Genomic DNA, 22,996 nt, shown 5'->3' on the forward strand with positions numbered 1-22,996 from the left:
ATTAAATGCAGTGGCCTGAATTTTCAGATAAATAAATACATTTTCATACAAATCCTACAGTGTACATGTACAAGTTTACTGATTAGTATTTTCTAAATTTCAGCAAAAAATAATAAATCGCAATAATCAATTTATAGATTCGCACCGGGATTAATCGGTATTGAATCGAATCGTGGCCTATGAATCGTGATACGAATCGAATCGCCAGGTACTAGGCAATTCACACCCCTACTAAGATCTAATAGTAACCTGGGTTACAAGAGAAAATAGCTCATAACGAAAACGGCATACTTCCATCTCTAGTATCATAGGTTTTATTATAGTTTGGGGATTTGTTCAGGAGTCAGGAGTTGTATTGGCTAAATGAAAGTCCTATTTAAAGAATCAAATCTTTTCTTCTTTTTAACGTTGATTACAGTATGTTATGTCACTGACAGACGCCCGCTTTGCCGACGAATGATGAGAAACTTCAATAAATGACTAAGCACTGACGGAAGTGGGTTTTTGTCCGTCAACTACCGATGGATGCATGACGGAATGCTTACCTCTGTCTGTCGGTTCTAAAATAGTGCCGGAAGCGTGATTAACTCTTTTACCGGCAAGAACGTCAATTGACGTCAACTACTTTTTTTCTCTATTGACAGTAAAACATCTTGTGCAGCGTTGGTTTGCGCTAACACCCACTAACTTTGGCAAACAGATAGCAGCACTGTATCTCTTTTCAATAGGCTCCTGGGTATTAAATGACATAAAAACATGGTGAATCTTAGGAAATAGAACGTTTTCAAGGATGACGTGAATGATCAAAGCGTTTGTCACATTAAATCTAATTCACAGAGCGTCACTAAACAAAAAATATTAGTGTCAAAGTCACTGTTGTGCAGAAAATGTATCTTCACAAAAAGTTGTATTTCTCCTCAATTTTTCCATTTTCGCATGATGTCACTCAAATGACCTATTACTAAAGAATGGAATAAGTCATGCCATCTTTATTTATATAGCGCTTTACAGGTCGAAACATACTTTTTTCTAATGAAAGAATGGAATCCAATCTTTCATATGGTACTATCCACCATGTTTATGCAGTCATAGCACACAATATTCTGTTTGCCTTGAAAGATGAGTGAAAATGCTCGAAATTGTCTGGCACTGTAGGGGGTTGTTTTTTTGGATACGTTTGGCAATAAAAGTGTTAAAATAGAATAAAGGTCTGATGGTCTGATGATTACAGTTTGGTTTGGTTTGAAAAAAATGACGGGCTGACGAAGACAGAAGGGTACCCAGGGTGCTGACGAATGACAGACCAGCAGCATTTTATAAACTTCCTTCCTCTACTGGAGAAAAGAACATACATCCTATGTTTCAATCTCATCTTGTTATTGTTATCCTGTTTTATCCTGAGGAGTTTTGGTGGCTACAGTTGTGAAGATCCCAAACTGTCCCTTTGAGTCCTGATTCAACAGCAAGACTTGCATGAGGATCTCAAGCCAATGGAAATGAAGGAAAAAGTATGCGCTGGGAACTGCAACCTGCCTGTGATGTTTAATTGAGCAGTGAGGGTCAAAGGTACTGGGGTACGCTCACAATAGAGTGCACCCTGTTTTGCCGTGCATGCGTGTTCACCTTTACAGTCGAGATGCGATCTGTCAACCTGTGAATAAATGTTTTCTTTTTATTTTCTGTGAATAAACTGTGTGTTTTAGTTGATGAATAGGAATATTGGCTGAGGCTGGACCTTGTTGTTTTCATTTTTTCCCTGAATTTCAGGGTCTGCTGCCTTTAGAATTCAGGTCGAGTGAATAATTAACTAGCAAAGCACAAATCAAAGCTTTCGCTAATAGACACTGTCAGTAGTAAGTGTGGTTATATTCACCATGCGCTCGTTGAACAGATTTTCAATGAATGTTTTTTTTTCTCTGCAGAATAAAAGATCATTATACAAGACAGTTTTCAACTCATTTGCTTGTTTGTTGCTTTTGAGATGAATGTGATTGGAAGAGCTCACAAATATCAAGCGATCAAACCTGTGACTGACAATCATATACTGACACACTGTAATTTTTTTTTACATATATTTTGACATACAAGGAAATAATTCCACTTAAAGAAATTATTCCGAGTCTATATATTTATTAAATTCATTTCGGCCGATAATGAGCACCAATCTTTTATCAAGCATGAATATTGACTTGGTTATGTGCAAATTGGACCCGCTTCATTGTTCCATCTCAGCATACAGCTGAGAAATGTGACATGTTGTTGTGAATGTATCTACGGAGACAACAGCTTGTTGCCTGACAACCTGCAGCAGAAATAAGAGGACAATAGGGAAGAAAATCTTTGTGTGTCTCACTTACAGTCAGAGGAATTAAGATTGGATTTATCGGGCATTTCATTCATTCGATTAAGAGTTAGGTCTCATTTGCACATGATTATTTTTGCTGACCGATTCCGCATGTCACCTGTGTGATAATGATGTCCAGGTCATACTGTGAGTTTTGCCGCCAAAATTGATCTTCACCGCTTTGTTATTGTCACAATTCTAGAATTCTGACTCTGTATTAAGTACCTTTTTACATATACTGAAATGATGCCACAGGGGGAAAAAAAATCAGCAGCTCAACTATAAAACATTTGTAAACAAAAATAAAATGATTATCTCACAATTGCTGCGATTTGAAGCTTGTTTAAAATGTGAAAATTGCTTCACAGAAGAATGATTTTTGTCACAAATGTAGAAAACCATTACATATTTTATTTGTTTCCTCTTATTGTTTGGGCAGTTCATTTCCCTCAGTAAAAAATAAATAAAAAAATAATTGAAATTGTTCTGTCACTGGTGTGGAGTCTGCTTAAGTTGTACCGTAATGGTATATCATTTATTATTGAATCCGCTTTTAATTCTGCTTTGAAGTAATTCTATAATTTTTTTTGCAAACTCAAGGCATCTTTTTAATTTTTGAGAATGACTCCATTGGCAGGAAGTCAGCAACAGAAAACGGAAGTGGCCAAAGATTGGTTCCGTATGTTCTGGTTTTAACATGATTAATAAAAGTTTACGGTAGAAATGTTTGTGGTTGACTTACGAGTTAGGCAGTTTGCCGATTCTTTTTTTTCCCCCCCAGCCCGAATGGTAACTTTTTTTTTTTTTGCAATCACCATCACAATCAAGTGATTTCTGTAACTGTCAATGAGATTTCTGCACCTGTCGGCAATTAATTTGGCCCACACCTCATGAGAAAACTGCTCAATTTGTCTCAGGTTTGACTTCTCTAGATGCCATTTTTCAGCTCCTAGCACAGGTGTTCAATGGTAATTATTTCAGCACAGCACACAGAATGGTCAGACATTTTGCTTTTGCTTTAAACCATTGGGCGTTTTGGGCCATTATGCTATTGGGAGATCCATGACGTGACTGAGACCAAGCTCATCCAAAATGCCATTATTTCATCGTAACCCTGCACACATGTAGCGACGCTGCCGCAAAACCTAACCAAGCCAGTTTTGTCACCATGTGCCCAAAAGACATTCTCCCCTTTTTGCAAATTCCCGTCTTGCTTTCTTTATGATTTGCTTTCATCAGTGCTGTCCCTCCTTAGTTGTCTCTCATAATGTCCACTTTCTGGACAACTCACTGGTCAACTCTTTGGTTACAATTCATATATTTACCTCTTCAATTAATTTTCCATCATTCACTTTCTTGTTGTGGAACATCCAGGGAGGTTGGCTACAGTCCTGTGGACGTAAAACATCTGCGTATGTGCAACTGTAGTTACAGGAAGATAAAGATGCCTTAAGATATTCTTGTAGCCTTGATATTTAATGTGCTTCTTTATATATTTTTTCTAATCTCTTCAGACAACGCTCTTCTTAGCTTTTCATGGTTGGTGTTTATGATACCTTAAATTTTGTCCAGGCCTGTTTTTATATATATATACATATATATTTTTTTTTATTCTGTCCAATACTGGATGTAGGAAATAAAGAAAAATACCATGCAAGAGAAGACATTTGTACGTGTGAATCACATTGCATAAAAATAAAAACCTGAACTATTGTTCGTGCATAAACTATCCGATCTATCTAATCCAATCTATCCAATGTTCCGGTTGTATAGTGTGACAACTGCAGGCAGGAAGGAGCAGCGGAATCTCTCCTTCGCACAGGGCAGGTGTAACAGTCTTGAGAGTGCAGAGTGTCTTGAAGGGGGTGTTTAGGGTTGTCTAGCATGGTTGACTGCTTAGCCATCATCCTCCTGTCCCCCACTGTGTCAGTTGAGTCCAGGGGGCAACCCAGGACAGTGCTGACCCTCTTCACCTGTTAATCCAGCATCCTTTTGTCCCAAGCAGATATGCTTTTTAATTATTATTTTCCTCCACTTTACCCCAAGAGACTGGCCACGCTTTTGAGTGACCAGTCCATTAACCCATTTTGATTATATGTAGACTGCAAATTGAACCAACGTCAATCAACATCAGTAGCAGAACTATGTGTTGGGCAGGAATGATCAGGAGTTGGGCTGGGCCAGGATGGAATGGCGGGCCGAAGTCAAAATGCCAGGGGCGATTTAAAAAAATATATTATTATTATTATTATTATTATAAATATATACCAGTCCAGTCCTGACTGTCAGGAATTCGTAGACAAGCCAACCACAGGAACAGTTGTTCATGCTATGCTTGACAGTAACACGCCGCCAACGTAGTAAGAAGGCCAACTTCGAAATAAACCTTACCTTACCAAATATATGGAGATCAATGCTTTGAAAGACTTTTATTTTGAGGTTGCCCCTGGTAGCTTGTTACGGCTAACACTTGACTTGTCTTGTCAGTGTTTGGGGTGCCGTCCGTCACACTGTTTGTATCTAGCTATCTAGCTAGCTATTTAAGCTAATTTAGCTAGCTATTTTAGCAAATCTAGATAGATAGCTAATCTAGCTAGATCAGCTGGTCGTTCATTATTAAGTGCAAATTTATGTTTTTTTTGTCTTCTGTATTTATAATTGTTCTTTAATAACCAAACAAAAATATATATTTTTTATTTTTATCTGAATATCTGGTCATTCAATAGAATTTTCAGTGGAATATCCGAATATCAAAATATTTGATAGCTACAGCCCTAGTTTGCAACAACGTTGGCTTATATTCAGAGGTGCTGATGTGAACTGAAAATCTTAGAAGGCACACCTAATTCAAATGTGTCACCAAGCATTTTGTATTTTCATTCTTGGGGGAAGCGGAGCTGCAACTGGGCTCGGGCAGTGTTGTCATTCACGAATGTACTGAATGGAATCATTGGTTCCTTTCTCAGTTCAGTTGAGCTCATCGACAAGCGTGTGCTGCATAAAAAACTACGCCGCAAATATGTGTCCGTGTGGAACCGCTTCAACTCTATACTACAGTTTCCTTATTATCCAGGCCTTTTCAATTATTGTTTAGTTAGGTGAAGAAGACCTGCAGCTGCTCACTCAGTATGAGCTCCCCAGGTTACAATAAACTCAAACGATATCAAGACTTACTGCGTGTAGCAGATAAGGCAGGCAGTAGTAGTAATGGGCAGACGCTCCAATGAAAATTCTCTGTAGACGGCACAGCTACTTATGTACAATAATACAACAGCGAATGCACAAATGCACATTCATTTGTATGGCCTTGTTTATATTAAAAGCTCTCCGAATGAGTGGAAGAAGTCCATGCCCCTCTTATCAGTATTCAGCCACCCACGCCCCCCTCTCGCCGAACAGTGGTGTCCACAAGCATCATCTTCCTTCACCCACTCATAGTCTTTTCTCTGCATCGACCTTTCAATGTAGGAAATAATCATGTAGTGATGGCTGAACGCTAGTGAGTTGCTTTACGGTGATCTGCTGTCTTTGTCGTATCAAAGGAGCAATGTAGTGGCCTTTTTACTTGCTCCTTCAGTGGCTTTTATTCAAATACCCACAACAGACGGTATGCATTTTCCACGGATGATTGACCGAGCTGCGATGGGTTTTGTGTTGCTGCCCTTGGATAAGCAAAGCATGTACGCATGCACTTTAAGAATACACCTGTATATTAATAATAAACTGAATATTAAAAAATGTGTGTTTATTTACCTGTCCCCCCCCCCCCCTGTGTTTTTTGCCAGACTCTGGAGGAGCCCCCTTACTTGACAGTAGGGACCGATGTGAGTGCCAAGTACCGAGGGGCTTTTTGCGAGGCCAAAATTAAGACAGCCAAACGTCTGGTCAAGGCTAAGGTAAGCCACCTTTCAACGTGCTTCTGATAAGAAGTTATACTTTCGGTCTTTTTTTGCTGCACATAAACTCATTCACTGCCAATGACGGCTATAGACGTCAAAAATTCATTTGAACTATTTCTATTAGTTACACATTTTTCCCCCCACTTTTGTCAACTAGTGTATGAAAACCTAGAATTTTTTTATTGTACACTTAGAACAGATATTTGTGATTAATCGTGAGTTAACTAACGAAGTCATGTGATTAATTACGATAACAAATTTTAATCACCTGATGCCCCTAATTAAAAAAATGTTTGTTTGCTTTTTTAATCGCGTCAGGCGATTACATTTTTTAATGTTAATTAATCGCTTGACTTCACTAGATAACTCACGATTAATCACAAATATCTGTTCTAAATGTACAATTTAAAAAATCATGGTTTTCATACTCTTGTTAACAGAAGTGGGGGTAATGTTAAACTAATAGAAATAGTACAAATGATTTTTTTTTTTTTTTTCGTTTATAGCCGTCAATGGCAGTGAATGAGTTAATGATGATTCAATGGTCAAACACTGCTGGATAACCTTGTTAGTTTTTGACGATTATGGTGAGGTTTTCATATTGGACTAACGAAGAGTGATTTAAAGCTATTATGCTGAATGTGGTGAAGCACCACCTGGGGGTTGCTCGTGGTGTTCATCTAGTTGGAGCAAAGTCCTGGGGCCCAGCTCAGACAGATGCATGGTCTCGTCTAGCCCACCAGGTACCCATTAAGGCCTCAGGCATCCATTTTACCCACACCTTCCTCATAGTGTGACAGCTCCAATGTTGTTCCCCCATTGGGTTGAGTTCATGCTTTGCTGATGAAGGCTTTGCAAGATGTGCACTGTGCTGTATCATTCCCCCAGTAGAGCTGAGCATCTGGTTAATATAATTGAGGAGGGGCTGCTCACGTGTCAGTCTAACAATGGAGGCATAATGGTTTATACTACTGGGCAGGACTAAAACTACAGTAATCCAGACTCGGGCCCAACCAATATGGTTTTTTTTTTTTAAGGCCGATGCTGATAGTGATTTTTGGCAGAAAACAAACAAAACTGATTGCCAATTATTTGGCTGATTAAATAAATAAATAAATAATGGAGTTTTTTCTGTTTTTTAATTATTATTTTTGTTCTCTTAAGGGATTTTATCCCAGTTCCTCTCTGTGTTTTTTGTGGAAAACATAATGAATGTTTATGAGCCTTTTTGAAGACTATTTAAAAAATCATAGTTGGATTTTTTTTGGGGGGTGGGGGCAGAATATTTGATCGGTGTTTGACGGGCCTTAATCGTCCAGCTAATTAATCGGTCGGGCCCTAACCCAGAGTAGATTGCTGTCGATATTACATTATCATAGTAATCATGCAATTCTGTATTCATATACACAAAACACACAAACTAGATGAAATCAATGATGATCCCTTTATGATGCAGATCGGACTGAAAATACAAAATGTTGCATAAGCTTAAATTGGATGTTCATTCATTCGAGCAAAGACATTTGTTCAGAATGCCTGTCCTTAGACACCCCGATTCTTGTGGTCACAACACAGTCTTGTAAAATGAACCCATTGAGGCAGTAACAGTTTACAGTATATGTGAGGGCTTGGCTGAATGCAGTGTTGTGTATATAAAAGTCAACATGTTTCATTAACATGTAAGCATGGATCTGAATGTTCTATTCTAATGAGTTCCAACTTCACTCATTAATCTCTATCTGCTTGTGTAACAAGCTGATGGGTTGCAACAGCTGGCGCGGGGTCCTTTAAGTGATTTGAATGAAAGATTTGTGTGACATTCATTTTTATGATGCTGCACTTGAAGACTTGTAAAAAGTCAATTATCCCTATACTGATGTTACCTACTGTGAAATGATAAGTACACTACACAGTCGCACACTATGAGCAAGGACTGACCTTACGGCACTGCTGAACCTAGGGGCCACATTTTTTACGTTACGTTTTGAGCCATTTTCAGTGGGCATGTCATGGAATATTAATGCACTGAAATTATATACCTTATATTAACTCATTCACTGCCATTGACAACTATAGACGTCAAAAATTAATTTGAACTATTTCTATAAAAAAAAAACACTTTTGTTAACAGAGTATGAAAACCTAGATTTTTTTATTGTACATTTATAACAGATATAAAATTTGTGATTAATGGTGAGTTAACTAGTGATTTCATGCGATTAATTACGATAAAAAAAAATGTAATTACATTTTTTAATTGTAATTAATCGCATGACTTCAATAGTTAACTCACGATTAATCACAAATTTTATATTTGTTATAAATGTACAATAAACATTTTTTCTAGGTTGTTATACTCTTGTTAGCAAAAGTGGAAAACATGTTAAACTAATTGCAATAGTTAAAATGAATTTTTGACATCAATAGCCGTCAATGGCAGTGAATGAGTTAACTTGGACTACAAGTCTCTCTTTTTTTTTCATCACAGTTTGTCTCTTGTATATATTAAAAGTCGAGCTTGAACTGGCATCCAAAATCCGACTTTCTGTGCATTACTGCCACCTTCTTTCTTTTGGCAGCATTGCACCAAAAGTATTTGCCATGAATGTAGAAGAAGAAATGGAGGAAGCAGTAGTAGTAGTCATGCAATACTGCCGGTGGCCACCTTATTTAGAGCATGCTAAAGGGAGTGGCAGTAATGCACCAAGAGTAGCCATTGCCAACCACCCAAATAAAGTAGAAGAAGAAATAGAACAATAGTAGTCATGGCAACGAATATGTGACATAAACCGGTAGCTAATTTAGCATGCGGCTTCCTTACGCCACAATAAAGATTTACAGAAGCCAAAGGCGCAATAACTGATCAAGATTCTACCTTTGGCTACAATGCAACGCGGGATTCTAGCTAAGGTAAGCCAAAATGGCGACATTTCTGTACCTAGAAGTGCAAGTTTCGTTCAACCGGAATTTTTTGCAGCCATCAACATGGGGTGCGTTCAAAAATTCACCCTTAAACGCTCTTAAACCATTTGAGCATAGCTAGCTAAGTGTGACTTTCACACATTCGAGTATTAAAAACTCTATTATCATCAATTAACATTAGTAAGTCCATATCACGGAATGTTTGCAGTTAATGACGAGAAGTCGAGAGGAAACACGCATGGAGTCGAATGTGCACACATGAAGCAGTTCACTGAGCATTCAATGTTCACACAGCTGATCTCACTTGCACTTTTGTTCAGAGCTGCCATACAGACTCGATATAAAAAGCCTTTCTAATAAGTCTTTTCATGATGTAAAACACACACAAAAGAAGACGAGACCAAGATACATCTTTTTATTTGAAAATCTTTTCCACTAATGTGATCTATTTAGCAAGGGCGGGAATCTTTAATTGTCTCACGATTTGATTCGATTCCGATTTTTGGGCCTGCAATTCGATTCAGAATCGATTTTCGCTTAGGAATGATTTTTGATTCAAAATGATTTGATTGACAATGATTTTTGCTTCAATCTATAGATGTGCAAGAAATTAAAATGATCTACTCCAGTCTGACTCGCTAATGCTAATTAGCGCGCTACTCGCGGCACTTTTATCACTCAAAAGAACGGCTCCACACAGCAAAAAAACGACTTTTATTGGAATAATTTGATCTTGACTTTTTCCTTCTACTCTCTAATGTGGTTACAACTTAACAGTGTATCAGACCGCGTGGAACCATAGTGCCCCTAAGTGGCCAAATCGGGTACAACATGAACAGCGCTCCAAATAAAGGCACACACAGACAAAGGCAAGACAGTATGAAATAATTAAAATAAAATTGATTTTGGGACATTTAAAATAGATTCTGAATCGTACTAAATGAGAATCGCGATTCTTATGAGATACAATTTTTTTGGCACACCCCTACTATTTAGTAACCTAGGTTACTATAATTATACATTTACAGACAAACATGTCATTCCCCAACATATGAAAAATCCAATTTGATGATATTGGTAACTACTGTGCCCCATATAGCGCTTTATCTACACCATATGTTGACCAAAACACTTTACCAACCTTTAAAAAAAGAAAAAGAAAATCAGAGTGTACCAAGACTGCATGTGGTCGACGAGCTAAATCCACTGCGTCAACCTATGGAAAGGTTAAATTTTCTTACACTGGCCAATGGAAGAACTCATTTTCTCCCCCATTTTTGTAAAGTTTTAAATCCGTCCATTTTCTGTCATAGCAGCTATGTTGCGCTAAGCTAACCTGGAATGGTTCATCTCTCCTGTCCAACGTCCAACTTTGCAAACTCGAGCTAGGACAGCATCAGGGGTCAACAGCGAATTAATGACAAAGGTGCTGATACACTGCCCAGAGTGATTGCTTAACATTTTTCCATTCACGAGCAAACATTTCCGGATGTTGGTTTCGAAGAGCAAAACGACGACCCATAATCCCCACGTACGTCTTAATAATACACAAAATAATATGCTATATGTTTTGTCCACATAAAAGAAGAACCTTGATTCAAATATCGAACAAACTAGCATATTTGTTAATTAGCAGTGTCTGACTTGGCTAGAGTACCGGAAAAGGCAAAGGGTCTCACTAGGAAGTAATACCGGCTTGTGAGACGAGTCGGGTGTTATTGATATTCTGTCTGTAGAGAAGGGGAGACCTCGTGCCCTTGCAGGTGCTAAAGAGACTTCCCATATTACAGGTGAAGGAATGTGGCTCTCTCCATATCTGATGGAACGCAGCCGCTGGAAGCTTTTCATTCCTTTTTTCTTGCTTCTTATTACATGACTGTGCTTCAACATAATCTGTTACTTGAATTTATTGTCTTGATCCTTCCCTCCCAGACAGACTTTCCCCCCGCGGTTACACTTGAAATGGGCCAGGAATATTGTGAATTTGCTACCTGCAGGCTTTTTGGGACACGCTACATTACAACTGTTAAGAGATTCCAAAGCAATTGTGTGGGTACATTTTCATGGATCAGTAGGCGTATATCTTAAGTAAAGCCTTGCATATTGGTATTACATTGCTGGTTTCCTTTTTGTAACTCGGCTCTGGCGTTATTATTAGTATTACAGTATGAATTTTTTTCAGCACATTACTGAGCTTGATCAAATTTGTTGTGACAGAAAAACAAACATCAATAGCTATTTATGGGGTTTCTTTGACGATGTAAATACTGGGTTTCTACGGGTCATTAAAAAAGTAATGAAATGGATTTTGCTAAAATTAAGACCTTTGGATGTCATTAACTTTTACCACCAAAAACGTTTATAATGACGTTTACTAAAATCCAAATGAATGCCGCCAAAAACGTTATTTGACGTTTACTGCGTCTCCCCCCCCCCCCTTTCAATGGGCAGTGGAAGTTGTTAAAAGACTTGTGAAATCACAAACACTTACTAATTATGGCCAGCAGATGGCAGCATTGTATTTATTTTCAATCTTCTGCCGGTTTATGCAATTGCAGTAAAACACAACTAATATGATGTAATAGAACAGTTTTCAAGGATGACGTGAATGATCAAAGCCTTTGTCACATTACTCACTAAACAAAAAATATTAGTGTCAAAGTCACTGTTGTGCAGAAAATGTATCTTTTCACAAAAAGCTTATTTTCCCCTTATTTTTTCAATTTTCGCTCAATGTCACTCAAATTACCTATTTTCAAATGGTGATTACTAAAGAACGGAATAAGGTAGGAACATACTTTTTCTAATAAAAGAATGGAACGTGATATTTCATTTGGTACCCAGCATGTTTGTGTAGTCCAAGTACACGATATTCTGTTTGCCTTGAAAGATGAGTTAAAATGCTCAAAATCGGCTGGCACAGGGTTGTTATTTACAATGAACAAAATAGTCTGAAGTCCAGTCCAATTTGCTACATGTTCTATATACCAATTGCTCTGAATTTGAAATAGGGGTGTAAAAAAAAAAATCGATTTGGTAATAGACAGCGCGCAATTCTCAAAGCGATTCAATATGCGGCCAAATCGATGTTTAAACATAATTTTTTTATGGAAATATTCAACAAAACGTCTTTGGGTTAGGATTCACACGTTAAGCATGGAAGAATGTTATATTAATGGAACATTGAGCCTTAATATTTAATTTAAATGCTGTTCAAACATGAAACGGATTGTTTGTTAAATACAGTGGCTCACAGTTATAAGCAAGTTTAAGATAAATAAATACATTTTCATGCAAATCTTACTGTGTACATGTACAAGTTTACTGACGAGTATTTTCTAAATTGGAGTAAAAAAAAATTGCAATAATCAATTTATTGATTAATATCGGGATTAATCGGTATCGAATCGTGACCTATGAATTGTGATACGAATCGAATCGGCAGGTATTAGGCAATAGGGGTGGGAATCTTTTAATGTCTCACGATTTGATTAGATTCCGATTTGTGGGTGTGCGATTCGATTCCAAATCGATTTTCGATTAAGAGCGATTTTTGATTCAAAATGATTTGATTGACAATAATTTTTGCTTCAATTTATAGATGTTCAAGGAATCGTAATGTTTTACTCCAATCTGACTTGCTGATGCTAATTAGTGCGCTACTCGCGGCACTTTTATCACTCAAAAGAACGGCTCCACACTGCAAAAAAACAACTTCTATTGGAATAACTTGATCGTGACCTTTTCCTTCTACTCTCTAATGTGGCAAGTATAAAATAATTAAAATAAAATAGATTCTGAATCGTACTAAATGAGAATTGCGATTCTTATGAGAATCTACTAGGCAATTCACACCCCTAATTTGAAAAGACAATGCACTATTCCTGTCACCAATGTCCAACATGAAACACTAAAGACATCTAGTGGCAGACAATTACCTATCTATGACTCAATATTTGGTTGATTGTTGCACCACAGTAGAATTGAACATTGGCATAAATTATATGAAAAAGAATACTTCAGGAAAACTACATACAGTATTATTTATTGTGGTCAAGACAAAAAAGCAAATGATTTGAGTAGTCGGTCCAAAGAGTTTTAGAAGTTTCACTCAGGTCATATCAATAATTAGATCTTATGAACTTGTGTTGCACTTAAAAGCTCCAGCGCTTGAACTATATTTATTAGATATAATAAGTAAGGATTCAGATGAGCATCAACTGTATCATTATTTCTAGTCAGTTTGTATGAGTCTGTCCAACAGATTATTATTTTTTCCTGCTGATGGCTGCTTTTCCATTTTCACAGTGTGCTGGGTTTGCACCTTTTGGTCTCAGTGTTACCAGATGCATGCATGATCAGATTACGATCTACCGTGGCTCACCTTAGCAGAGGCTGCAGATGCAATGACTGTTGTGTAGTTGGGGGGGGTGTCTCTGACATTCAGTGCTAAAATCTGCAACAGTTTGCGCCGGGCAGATGTGGCCGTGACGTACAGTTGTCCGGGGGGGGGGGGGGGGGGGGGGTTCAGCTCTCTTCTTAAATATAACTCCGCTGTTGTTGTATCCAAGTAACATGACGGGAATTTTGACAATGAAAGAATGTTCTGATTTGACTATCCAGAATTGAGTCTCCATTCATTTCGCTGACTGTCCTCTTTTCCTCCTCCTCCTCCTCCTCAGGTGACCTTTAAATCAGATTTATCCACAGCCGAGGTCCACGATGAAAGCATCAAAGGACCTCTAAAGGTGAGACGAAGAAGCTGGCAGTCTCAAAACATCATGCATCGCTTTCTCATTTGTCGCTTTTATTTGGATTCAAATGACATGGCATTATTCACTATTCAAATTTCCGGAGCAGAGCCTGGCTTTATTTAATTTCAGTAAATTATAATAATTGCAGCACTCTTTAATAGCTTCACGTTACTTTCAAACACATGATGACATTTCCCATTAAAACACAAAAAAGCTTTTTTCAGTTCAGTGTATTTATCTTATTTTCTTCCTCCAGGTGGGTGCGATTGTAGAAGTGAAGAATCAGGATGGAGTTTACCAGGAGGCCACAATCAATAAGCTGACCGACGCGAGTATTTACACAGTTGGTGAGTCATTACCATGAAATCTATTCCAAGTGGAACATGCGGTTCATATAGACCTAAAAAAAGTTAGTATTTTCTCTCCATTTTTGTTCAGACCGAGACCAGTGCAAATATGGAACTGTTGAGTAGTCACCGATACCAAGTACCGATACCACTATTGCTTTTGATACATAAAATTTCCCCCACAAAACAATGACAGTAAATTTTAAAGAAAGACCTATATATTCCAATATAGCATTTTCTTTAAAATTGCATGAAATTAATGGCAATTTTCTATCCTTCTATTTTCTTGTTCCTTGATTATAAAATGGCCGCAATTTCAAGTATCGATACCTTAAAATACATCCGGGTGTTGGTCCGAAATGATACATGGTGCTCGCCCGTCCCTACGTAATACAATAGTAGTACAATTCAATATTTTGCAGTATCAATAATGTGTCCCATACTACTAGGAACCATATTTGTTCACTTAAGCGTGTTCACAATCGATCTCTCACATCATAGTGTGATGCAATATGTTTGTGAAGCAAAAAAAAAAGAAGGGTGAATTAAATCAAATACCTGATGAATAAAAAAATGCATATTATATACACATAATGCTACATCACTGCAATGAAATATAATTTTAAAAAAGAACAAAAGTAAAAACAACTATGCATACTGACTTTTTACTAGGGGTGTGCCAAAAAATTTATTCTCATAAGAATCGCGATTCTCATTTAGTACGATTCAGAATCGATTTTAAATGTCCCAAAATCTATTTTATTTCAATTATTTTATACTGCATCAATTATTTTATACTGTCTTGCCTTTGTCTGTGTGTGCCTTTATTTGGAGCGCTGTTCATGTTGCACCCGATTTGGCCACTGAGGGGCAGTGTGATTCCACGCTGTCTGATACACTGTTAAGTTGTAGCCACATTAGAGAGTAGAAGGAAAAAGTCACGATCAAGTTATTGCAATAAAAGTATTTTTTTTGCAGTGTGGAGCCGTTCTTTTGAGTGATAAAAGTGCCGCGAGTAGCGTGCTAATTAGCATTAGCGAGTCAGACTAGAGTAGATCATTACGATTCATTGAACATCTATAAATTGAAGCAAAAATCATTGTCAATCAAATCATTTTGAATCAAAAATTGAATTGAATCAAGAATTGCATATGTCACTGATGCAGACAGTTGCTATTGAACATACCTGTCATGTATTGATCGTGCGTGATTCCTGTTTTTTTCCATTGTCACCCCTACAGTGTTTGATGATGGCGACGAAAAAACCTTAAGGCGTTCCTCCCTCTGCCTTAAGGGTGCCCGTCACTTTGCGGAGAGTGAGGCAAGTAACATCAACCCTCTTAGGACCTTTTATGTATTGTACATTTATTGTTTTTTTCTTCTCAAGTACATCCCTTTACTTACGTACTTTCTTCCCAGTACTTAAATACACAGCACAAATGTAATGTTTAAACCCATTCCTGTACTGCTGTTTATGTTCAGCTCAGTGATATCAAAGCAAATATGTCAAACAAGAACGCGGTACTGAGTAAGCCATGTGATCCAAATTTTAAGGCTATTGACTTTCCAGTGTATGCGTACACACAGTTGTGTGCATAAATAAAGCCATGTTATGCAACGTGCCATCATTTTGATATGCCCAATATTTTTTAAATACTTCAATTAGGGCTGGGCGATATGGCCCAAAAATAAAATCTAGATTTTTGCAGTCATTCAGAACGATTACGATTTTAATGATTAAAAAAATCAACACGCATTTATTTTAAGGTTTCATTTATTCAAAAAATATTCCTGTGCAAAATGTTCAGACAACAATAATGTATACTGATTCTAAATCAGTTTTAACATCAACTTAGCATTCAGTTTGTGCTTAAATGCCTCAATGAAATAGTTGGTAGCTTTTGTAAACCAGCCATCCAGCATTCTGCTACTTGTGCAAAATTACAACTTACAATACCATTTGGATGTAACAGAACATAAGAACAACCACTTTTAATAAGCCAGAAGATAAAACGATTTCACGATTTAGCAAATTTTCAACGATTCGATTATTTAAATGACGATGTATCGAACTGATTCGATTTATTGCCCAGCCCTAACTTTCAATACTGAAAATCATTGTCCCCCTTTTCATCTCTTAATGTGTCCTCTGTTTAGTTTACAACTGTGCTCGAGTCTGCCTAATTATCCCTAATGCCTAATGTTTGTCGCCTGTGCAGACACTTGACAGACTCCCTCTCACCAATCCCGAGCACTTCGGCACACCTGTCATTGGCAAAAAGGGTAACAGGGGCCGACGATCCAACCCGATGTGAGTAAAGTCCTTTCCTCGTTTTACATCATGTCCATCATTCAAACGGTGACGGGAGTGCCATGCAAATGGAAATGATGAGCGACGATCCCTGCCAACGCACATTCTTCAGAAAGCGGCGCCCCCATTCTTTGTATCGTGATAGCGAAGACTTGCTCTCATTTCCATTTCTTTCTAAAAAAGCTCCTGAGGCCTACATCAGGAAACCCCACTCACTTTTGAGCGGGTGTGTTATGTTCGGATACGTTCGCTCCAGACTGCACTTTTCATGTGGGAATAGAAACCGCTTCGGGGGTTTTGGCAATGGACATCACCGCGATTATAAGGAGGACGCACTACTTAATAATCTCATCCTGACACCACTGCTAATGGCATTGATGCAATATTGACTTGGAAGAGTTCCAGCTGCACTTTATCACCCCTGGCTTGTCTTTTTCTTCGCTAAAATCGTTTTACCAGCATTAACTCATTCACTGCCAATGACGGCTATAGACGTCAAAAATTCATTTGAACTATTTCTATTAGTTTCACATTTTTTCCCACTTTTGTTAACAAGAGTATGAAAACCTAGATTTTTTTTTATTGTATTAGAACAGATATAAAATTTGTGATTAATCGTGAGTTAACTAGTGAAGTCATGCGATTAATTACGATTAAAAATCGTAATCGCCTGACGGCCCCAATTTTTAATAATCTGTTCTTTAAAAAAAAAGATTCTTAAAAATTGGGAAAAAATAATTACAATTATTTATTTTTTTAAAGAAAACATGATTAAAAATTAGGGTTATCAGGTGATTATATTTTTTATATCGTAATTAATCACAAATGTTATATCTGTTCTAAATGTACAAAAAATTATTTTTTCTGTTTTCATACTTTTGTTAACAAAAGTGGAAAAAAAAATGTTACACTCATAAACACAAACTCAAATAGTTCAAATGAATTTATGACGTCTATAGCCGTCAATGGCAGTGAATGAGTTAACAATGCTGCCTGAAAAGAAATTACTGACAAAGCCAGAAAAAAACATGAATAGTTTTAAGATATATGGCGCGCACATCCAAACATTATTTATTTTTATGGAGCTTTTACATGATATTTTTTTTTTTTTACACGAGGGCTAAATATTTGTTAAAGCTCACTGAAATACATTTCATGTTGTTTGTTTAACAATGCTGTTGCTCGGCAACTAATGGATATCTGGTGAGGTCGGCTGCAGACTATTACCCCACAAGTGATGTTTTTTTTTTACATTTATGTGCATATATGCTGGTAAAATAAAATGAAGAAAATGAGTGATTGACGATGGTGATGTTGCTAAAAATGACTTTACATAAATGAGTAGACCCCAACAGATATGTTGCAAAACATTTTTTTTTTAATGTCTGTTACTGCTTTGGTCCATTACACGTCCGAAAATTGTTTTCCAAAGTAAAAGCAGATGTTTGTAAAAGTGTTATTTTGATTCATCACAATGTCAATCGGTCTGCTTTTATAGAAGACTAAAGAAGTGAGAATATTTTCTGGTAGGAGGCTTAATTTCTGAGGATTTTCACAATTTTAACACATTCACTGCCATTGACGGCTATAGACGTCAAAAATTTATTTGAACTATTTATATTATTATGTTTCCCACTTTTGTTAACAAGAGTATGAAAACCAAGAATGTTTTTATTGTATTAGAACAGATATACAATTTGTGATTAATCGTGAGGTAACTAGTGAAGCCCCTAATTTTTAACAATCTTTACTTTAAAAAAATAATAATATTTTTTTAAATATATATATTAAAATTATTTTATTTATTAAAAGAAAGAAAGAAAAGATTTTTAAAAAATTAGGGGCGTCGGGCAATTAATTTTCTTCACTAGTTAAATCACGATTAATCACAATTTTTATATCTGCTCTAAATGTACAAAAAAATGTTTTAGGTTTTCATACTCTTGGTAACAAAAGTGGAAAAAACTGTTAAACTAATAGAAATAGTTCAAATTAATTTATGACGTCTATAGCCGTCAATGGCAGTGAATGAGTTAAATCTCTGGATGATTAATCAATTACCAAAAAATAGTTATTGATTATTTGATGATCAGAAATTGTTTTTTGTTTTTTATTAACTATTATTATGGTTTTCGATTGATCAATCGCCGCACCTCTACAATCAATATTTTCTGTGACGTACTACGAAATACTCAGTTATTTGGTAACTTTTTTTAAATTTTATTTTTATTTGGATTAAAAAAAACATAATTCAGCCGATTAAGGATGTTTGATCTCACTTTTTTTTCATAACGATACTAGTACTCAACTTTTGAGGTGTCACAAATACCAATACCAAGTACTGATACCAATAGTAATTTAGATGCATACAATTTCCCCCTCAAACCAATGACAGATAATTTTAAAGACAGATAAATCACAACATAGCATTTTTCCTTAAATTTGTATGGAATTAATGGCAATTTTCTGTTCTTCTAATTTCTAATTCCTGATCATAAAATGGCCACAAGTACCAATACCTGGCCTGATACCGATACCTAGTATCAGTACTCGGCCATCCTTACAGCCATCAGCACAACAAAACAATCAAGAGGCAAACCAAAACAAAGGGCATACATAATATTCAAATCTTACAACCATAATTGTCAATATTACACAGTATAAATTTTTAGAAATGATTCATAAGTCATCAATAGTTTAAATATGGTTCTCGTGTTCACTTGGATAAAAATATTACTGTTCAGTCATTTATGTTGTGTACTACAGTCCTTTATGTTGTGTACTACAGTAGTCCCAATAAGACCATTTATTTACTGTTCCACAGGTGCCAGATTATTATTTTTATTTTTATTTACAGATGTCACTGTTGGCTAAGCTTCCCTAGCAACAGATGACACATTAACTGTAGATTCCCGTCCTTGAGTCGCAAGTGTTTTGTTTACGGCTTTTGATGATGCGGTGTTGGAGTAGAAGTCGTAATAGCAGCCAGGCACATTTATTGCGCTTAAGCCACGCCAGACTGCGTGCGTGCGTTTATATCTCGTGTGTACACATAGATTAGCCGAGCGGGCCGAGTGATGCGTAACGAAAGGGCGGAGGGAGGATCTGTTTGCTTGCTTGTGTGATCACATTTAGAGGCACGTCGGGGCTGAAAGAGCTGGCTCATCTATACAAAAATACTAATGGCTGAACAGTCAGGAGTTATGTTCCGCTAAATACTGCTGAAAGGCTTGAACTGAGGAGTTAGACGAGCTCTCGTTACCACCACTGCAATAGAAGTTGTTTTCGTTGCATCATCACTTTGTTTGGTTTGTTACACAAGAACCACCTCATTGGTTCTTGTCGAGGCTTAGGCCACGTACCGAAGAAGAACCCATTACATTTGAGTGTTGATCCATGTAAAAAGTGCTGATTATTTTTAGGGCCCCGTAGTAGAGTTCAAAATATAATTACACCATTTAAAAAAAAAAAAAATACGGTAGTACAGAAAAAGCAGCACTGGATAAATGGCCAGCATATCTGCCTCACAGTTCTAAGGTTCAGTGTTTGAATCCCAGGTCTGGCCTTCCCCTGTGGAGTTCCCATGTTCTCCCCCAGCTTGCGCAGATTTTCTCCAGGTACTCTGGCTTTTTTCAACATTCCAAAAACAAGCATGTTAGTTTAATCAGGGATGTCAAACTAATTTTCGTGGCGGGCCACATTGTAATTATGGTTTCCCTGTGGGGGGTTGGCATGACTGTGAAAATCACATACAGTGGAACCTCAATTTCCCCACTGCAGTGGATTGTTAGATAGATACACTACCATTAAAAATAATTTGGGGTCACCCAGACATTTTATTTCATGAAAACACACCATAGTACTGTTCAAAGGTTTCAGGGACCCTTAGAAATGTCTTTATTTTTTAAATAAAAGCTGAGTTTTTACCTCATCACAAGGTCTAGAATGTATTTCTGATTGTCATCGTCACTGGGTTTAAAAAATCATTGGTTATTTTTAAAATTATTTCTAAATAACCTCTGACTTTTGAACGGCATATTGTTACAATAAATAAAAGGAGCCATGGAGAATTGTGGCACGCCAATATTTTGGTATACAACTACAGTATTGATCAATTTATGTTAGGAGGGATCTGGGTGGAAAATGTTTGTAATATCTGTTAAAAGTGAAGAAAAATAGTCGTTTCAGTCAAGATTTTTTGCCAAAATGAAGAGAAAAATCCTATTTAACAAGAAACAAAGTAGACATGCTTTATTTGCTTTAGTGAGCCACTTAAGGTAATGAGGCGAGCCAGATCTGGTCCTGGGCTTAGATTGGACACAAATTGTGCACTGGTGTAAAAGTGAGTGTGAGTCATCGTGATTGGGCCCAGTGATTGACTGATGAACATGTTTTCTTGGGGGAATTTCTTAAATATCACAAGTACTAGTGGTATCGATACTTTGTATCAGTGACTACTCAAAAGTTCACTACTCATACTAATATCGGTCTGAGAAAAAGTGGTATCGAACATCCTTAGTATTAGAGGTGGGAATCTTTGAATGTCATTCGATTCGATTACGATTTTTGGGTGTGCTATTCGATTCAGGGTCGATTTTCGATTGAGAACGATTTTTGATTCAAAATGATTTGATTGCCAATGATTTTTGCTTGTAATGATCTACTCCAGTCTGACTCGCTAATGCTAACTAGCGCACTACTCGCGGCACTTTTATCACTCAAAAGAACAGCTCCAAGCTAAAAAAACAACTTTTATTGGAATTGTGACTTTTTCCTTCTACTCTCTAATGTGGCTACAACTTAACAGTGTATTAGACCACATGGAACCACACTGCCCCCAAGTGGCCAAATTGGGTACAACATGAACAGCGCTCCCAATAAAGACAGTATAAAATAATTTCAATAAAATCGATTTTGAATCGTACTAAATGAGAATCGCGATTCTTATGAGATTCAATCGATTTTTTGGGCACACGCCTACTTAGTATAACCCCATTACGTGGTCTTTTTGTGTGTGTGTCACACAGCCAAGAGGAAGACTTGTCGTCGTCCTCTAGTGAAGAAGAGGAGAGTGACCAACGGCAGAATGAAGATCTGTTTGGCAAAGTGGTCTGCGTGGAGGGAGTGGCCATGGGGGATAAAAAGAAAACCACGTGGTATCCCGCACTGGTGAGCTCATAACGCCGCGGCGTCCTCTGCTCCATCACTGTCTTCTCATCTTTCCTCAACTCTTATTTATTTATTTGCCTTTTTGATTGTTCACATCACAAAACAACACCACCTTTTTTTTGTTGCACTTAGAAGTTGCAATATTTGTCCGTTCTTCACATGAAAAAAAAACAACTGATGATATTGCAGTCCTAAATTGTGTGGAAAAAACAAACACTGCACAAACTATTGTTTTAGACAGTTCATTTCCACCCACGTTTGACTCTTGTGCAGCATAAACTGACAGTGAAACGGTGACAGGCCTTCTTTGTTTATGTAAGTTGAAGTGGGAGAATGGGAGAGGCTAGCAAAAGCGTCCCCTTTAACTGTGCACTCAGCAGAGCCCCGCCCACAGTGTTTGTTGTTGTTGGCCTGCTGTTGACCGAGCTCTGTGCTGCCTCCTTGCGACAGCCGAGAACTCTACTCTACTTTGTTCTCATATTGCAACCGCACACGCAGCAGGTGAGGTGAGAGCGCACTGGTAAATGTTATTTGCAAACAGGACGGAAACAATGTGTGATGATAATGAAATAGAATGAGATGTGCACTGATTTGCATGCTTGCTCTGTATCGCATCAAAACCTGAGGAATGTTTTATTCCAAAACAAACATTGGGATTCTGTGCGGGGTGTTGTCATGAATACTGGCAGCAGAAAAGTGCGAGGAAATCATATTTCCATAAAGGCAGTGCTGCCTCCTTTGGGTTTGACAGTGAAACAACTCCCACTGTAATGCGCCTCGACCGAAGTCTAGAGCGGCGCCACACACTGCGAGCGGCGCACAGCCTTTGAACAACCTTTAAACCGCACTCTGCATCGCCATCGCTCGCTTGTCTTGCAGACAGCGGAGTTTGGAATCCATCATTCAGCACGGCCTTCACGAACACATTTTTTGTTATGTTGTGACAATGCCAGATTCCTTCACTTCCTTATCTCGTACACACACACACACACACACACACACACACACACACACACACACACACACACACACACACACACACACACACACACACACACACACACACACACACACACACACACACACACACACACACACACACACAGTCACACTCTGTCTGCTACCTCATCTGACCTCCGGATTGTCTCTTGTTTCTGCACACTCAGGTCACCTCCCCCGACTGCCATGATGACATCACAATGAAAAAGGAAAGCTTATTCGTCCGCTCTTTCAAGGATGGAAAATTGTGA

General features: G+C 37.6%; 1 protein-coding gene across 3 annotated transcripts in view; it reads left to right on the forward strand.

Annotated features, from left to right (window-relative positions):
• Positions 1 to 22,996, forward strand: part of arid4b (AT-rich interaction domain 4B) — a 46,567-nt gene that overhangs the window by 8,945 nt on the left and 14,626 nt on the right. For all 3 annotated transcript variants that reach the window (XM_086092901.1, XM_086092902.1, XM_086092903.1), the window contains exons 3-9: positions 6,130 to 6,240; positions 13,848 to 13,913; positions 14,176 to 14,266; positions 15,508 to 15,587; positions 16,486 to 16,577; positions 21,605 to 21,746; positions 22,913 to 22,992. In XM_086092901.1, the coding sequence (XP_085949027.1) occupies positions 6,130 to 6,240; positions 13,848 to 13,913; positions 14,176 to 14,266; positions 15,508 to 15,587; positions 16,486 to 16,577; positions 21,605 to 21,746; positions 22,913 to 22,992 (662 nt within the window). The remainder of the gene's footprint in view (positions 1 to 6,129; positions 6,241 to 13,847; positions 13,914 to 14,175; positions 14,267 to 15,507; positions 15,588 to 16,485; positions 16,578 to 21,604; positions 21,747 to 22,912; positions 22,993 to 22,996) is intronic.

The sequence above is a fragment of the Leptonotus elevatus genome, chromosome 13 (genome assembly GCF_054856555.1).
Source record: "Leptonotus elevatus isolate MCC_2025b chromosome 13, RoL_Lele_1.0, whole genome shotgun sequence".
Taxonomy (NCBI): domain Eukaryota; kingdom Metazoa; phylum Chordata; class Actinopteri; order Syngnathiformes; family Syngnathidae; genus Leptonotus; species Leptonotus elevatus.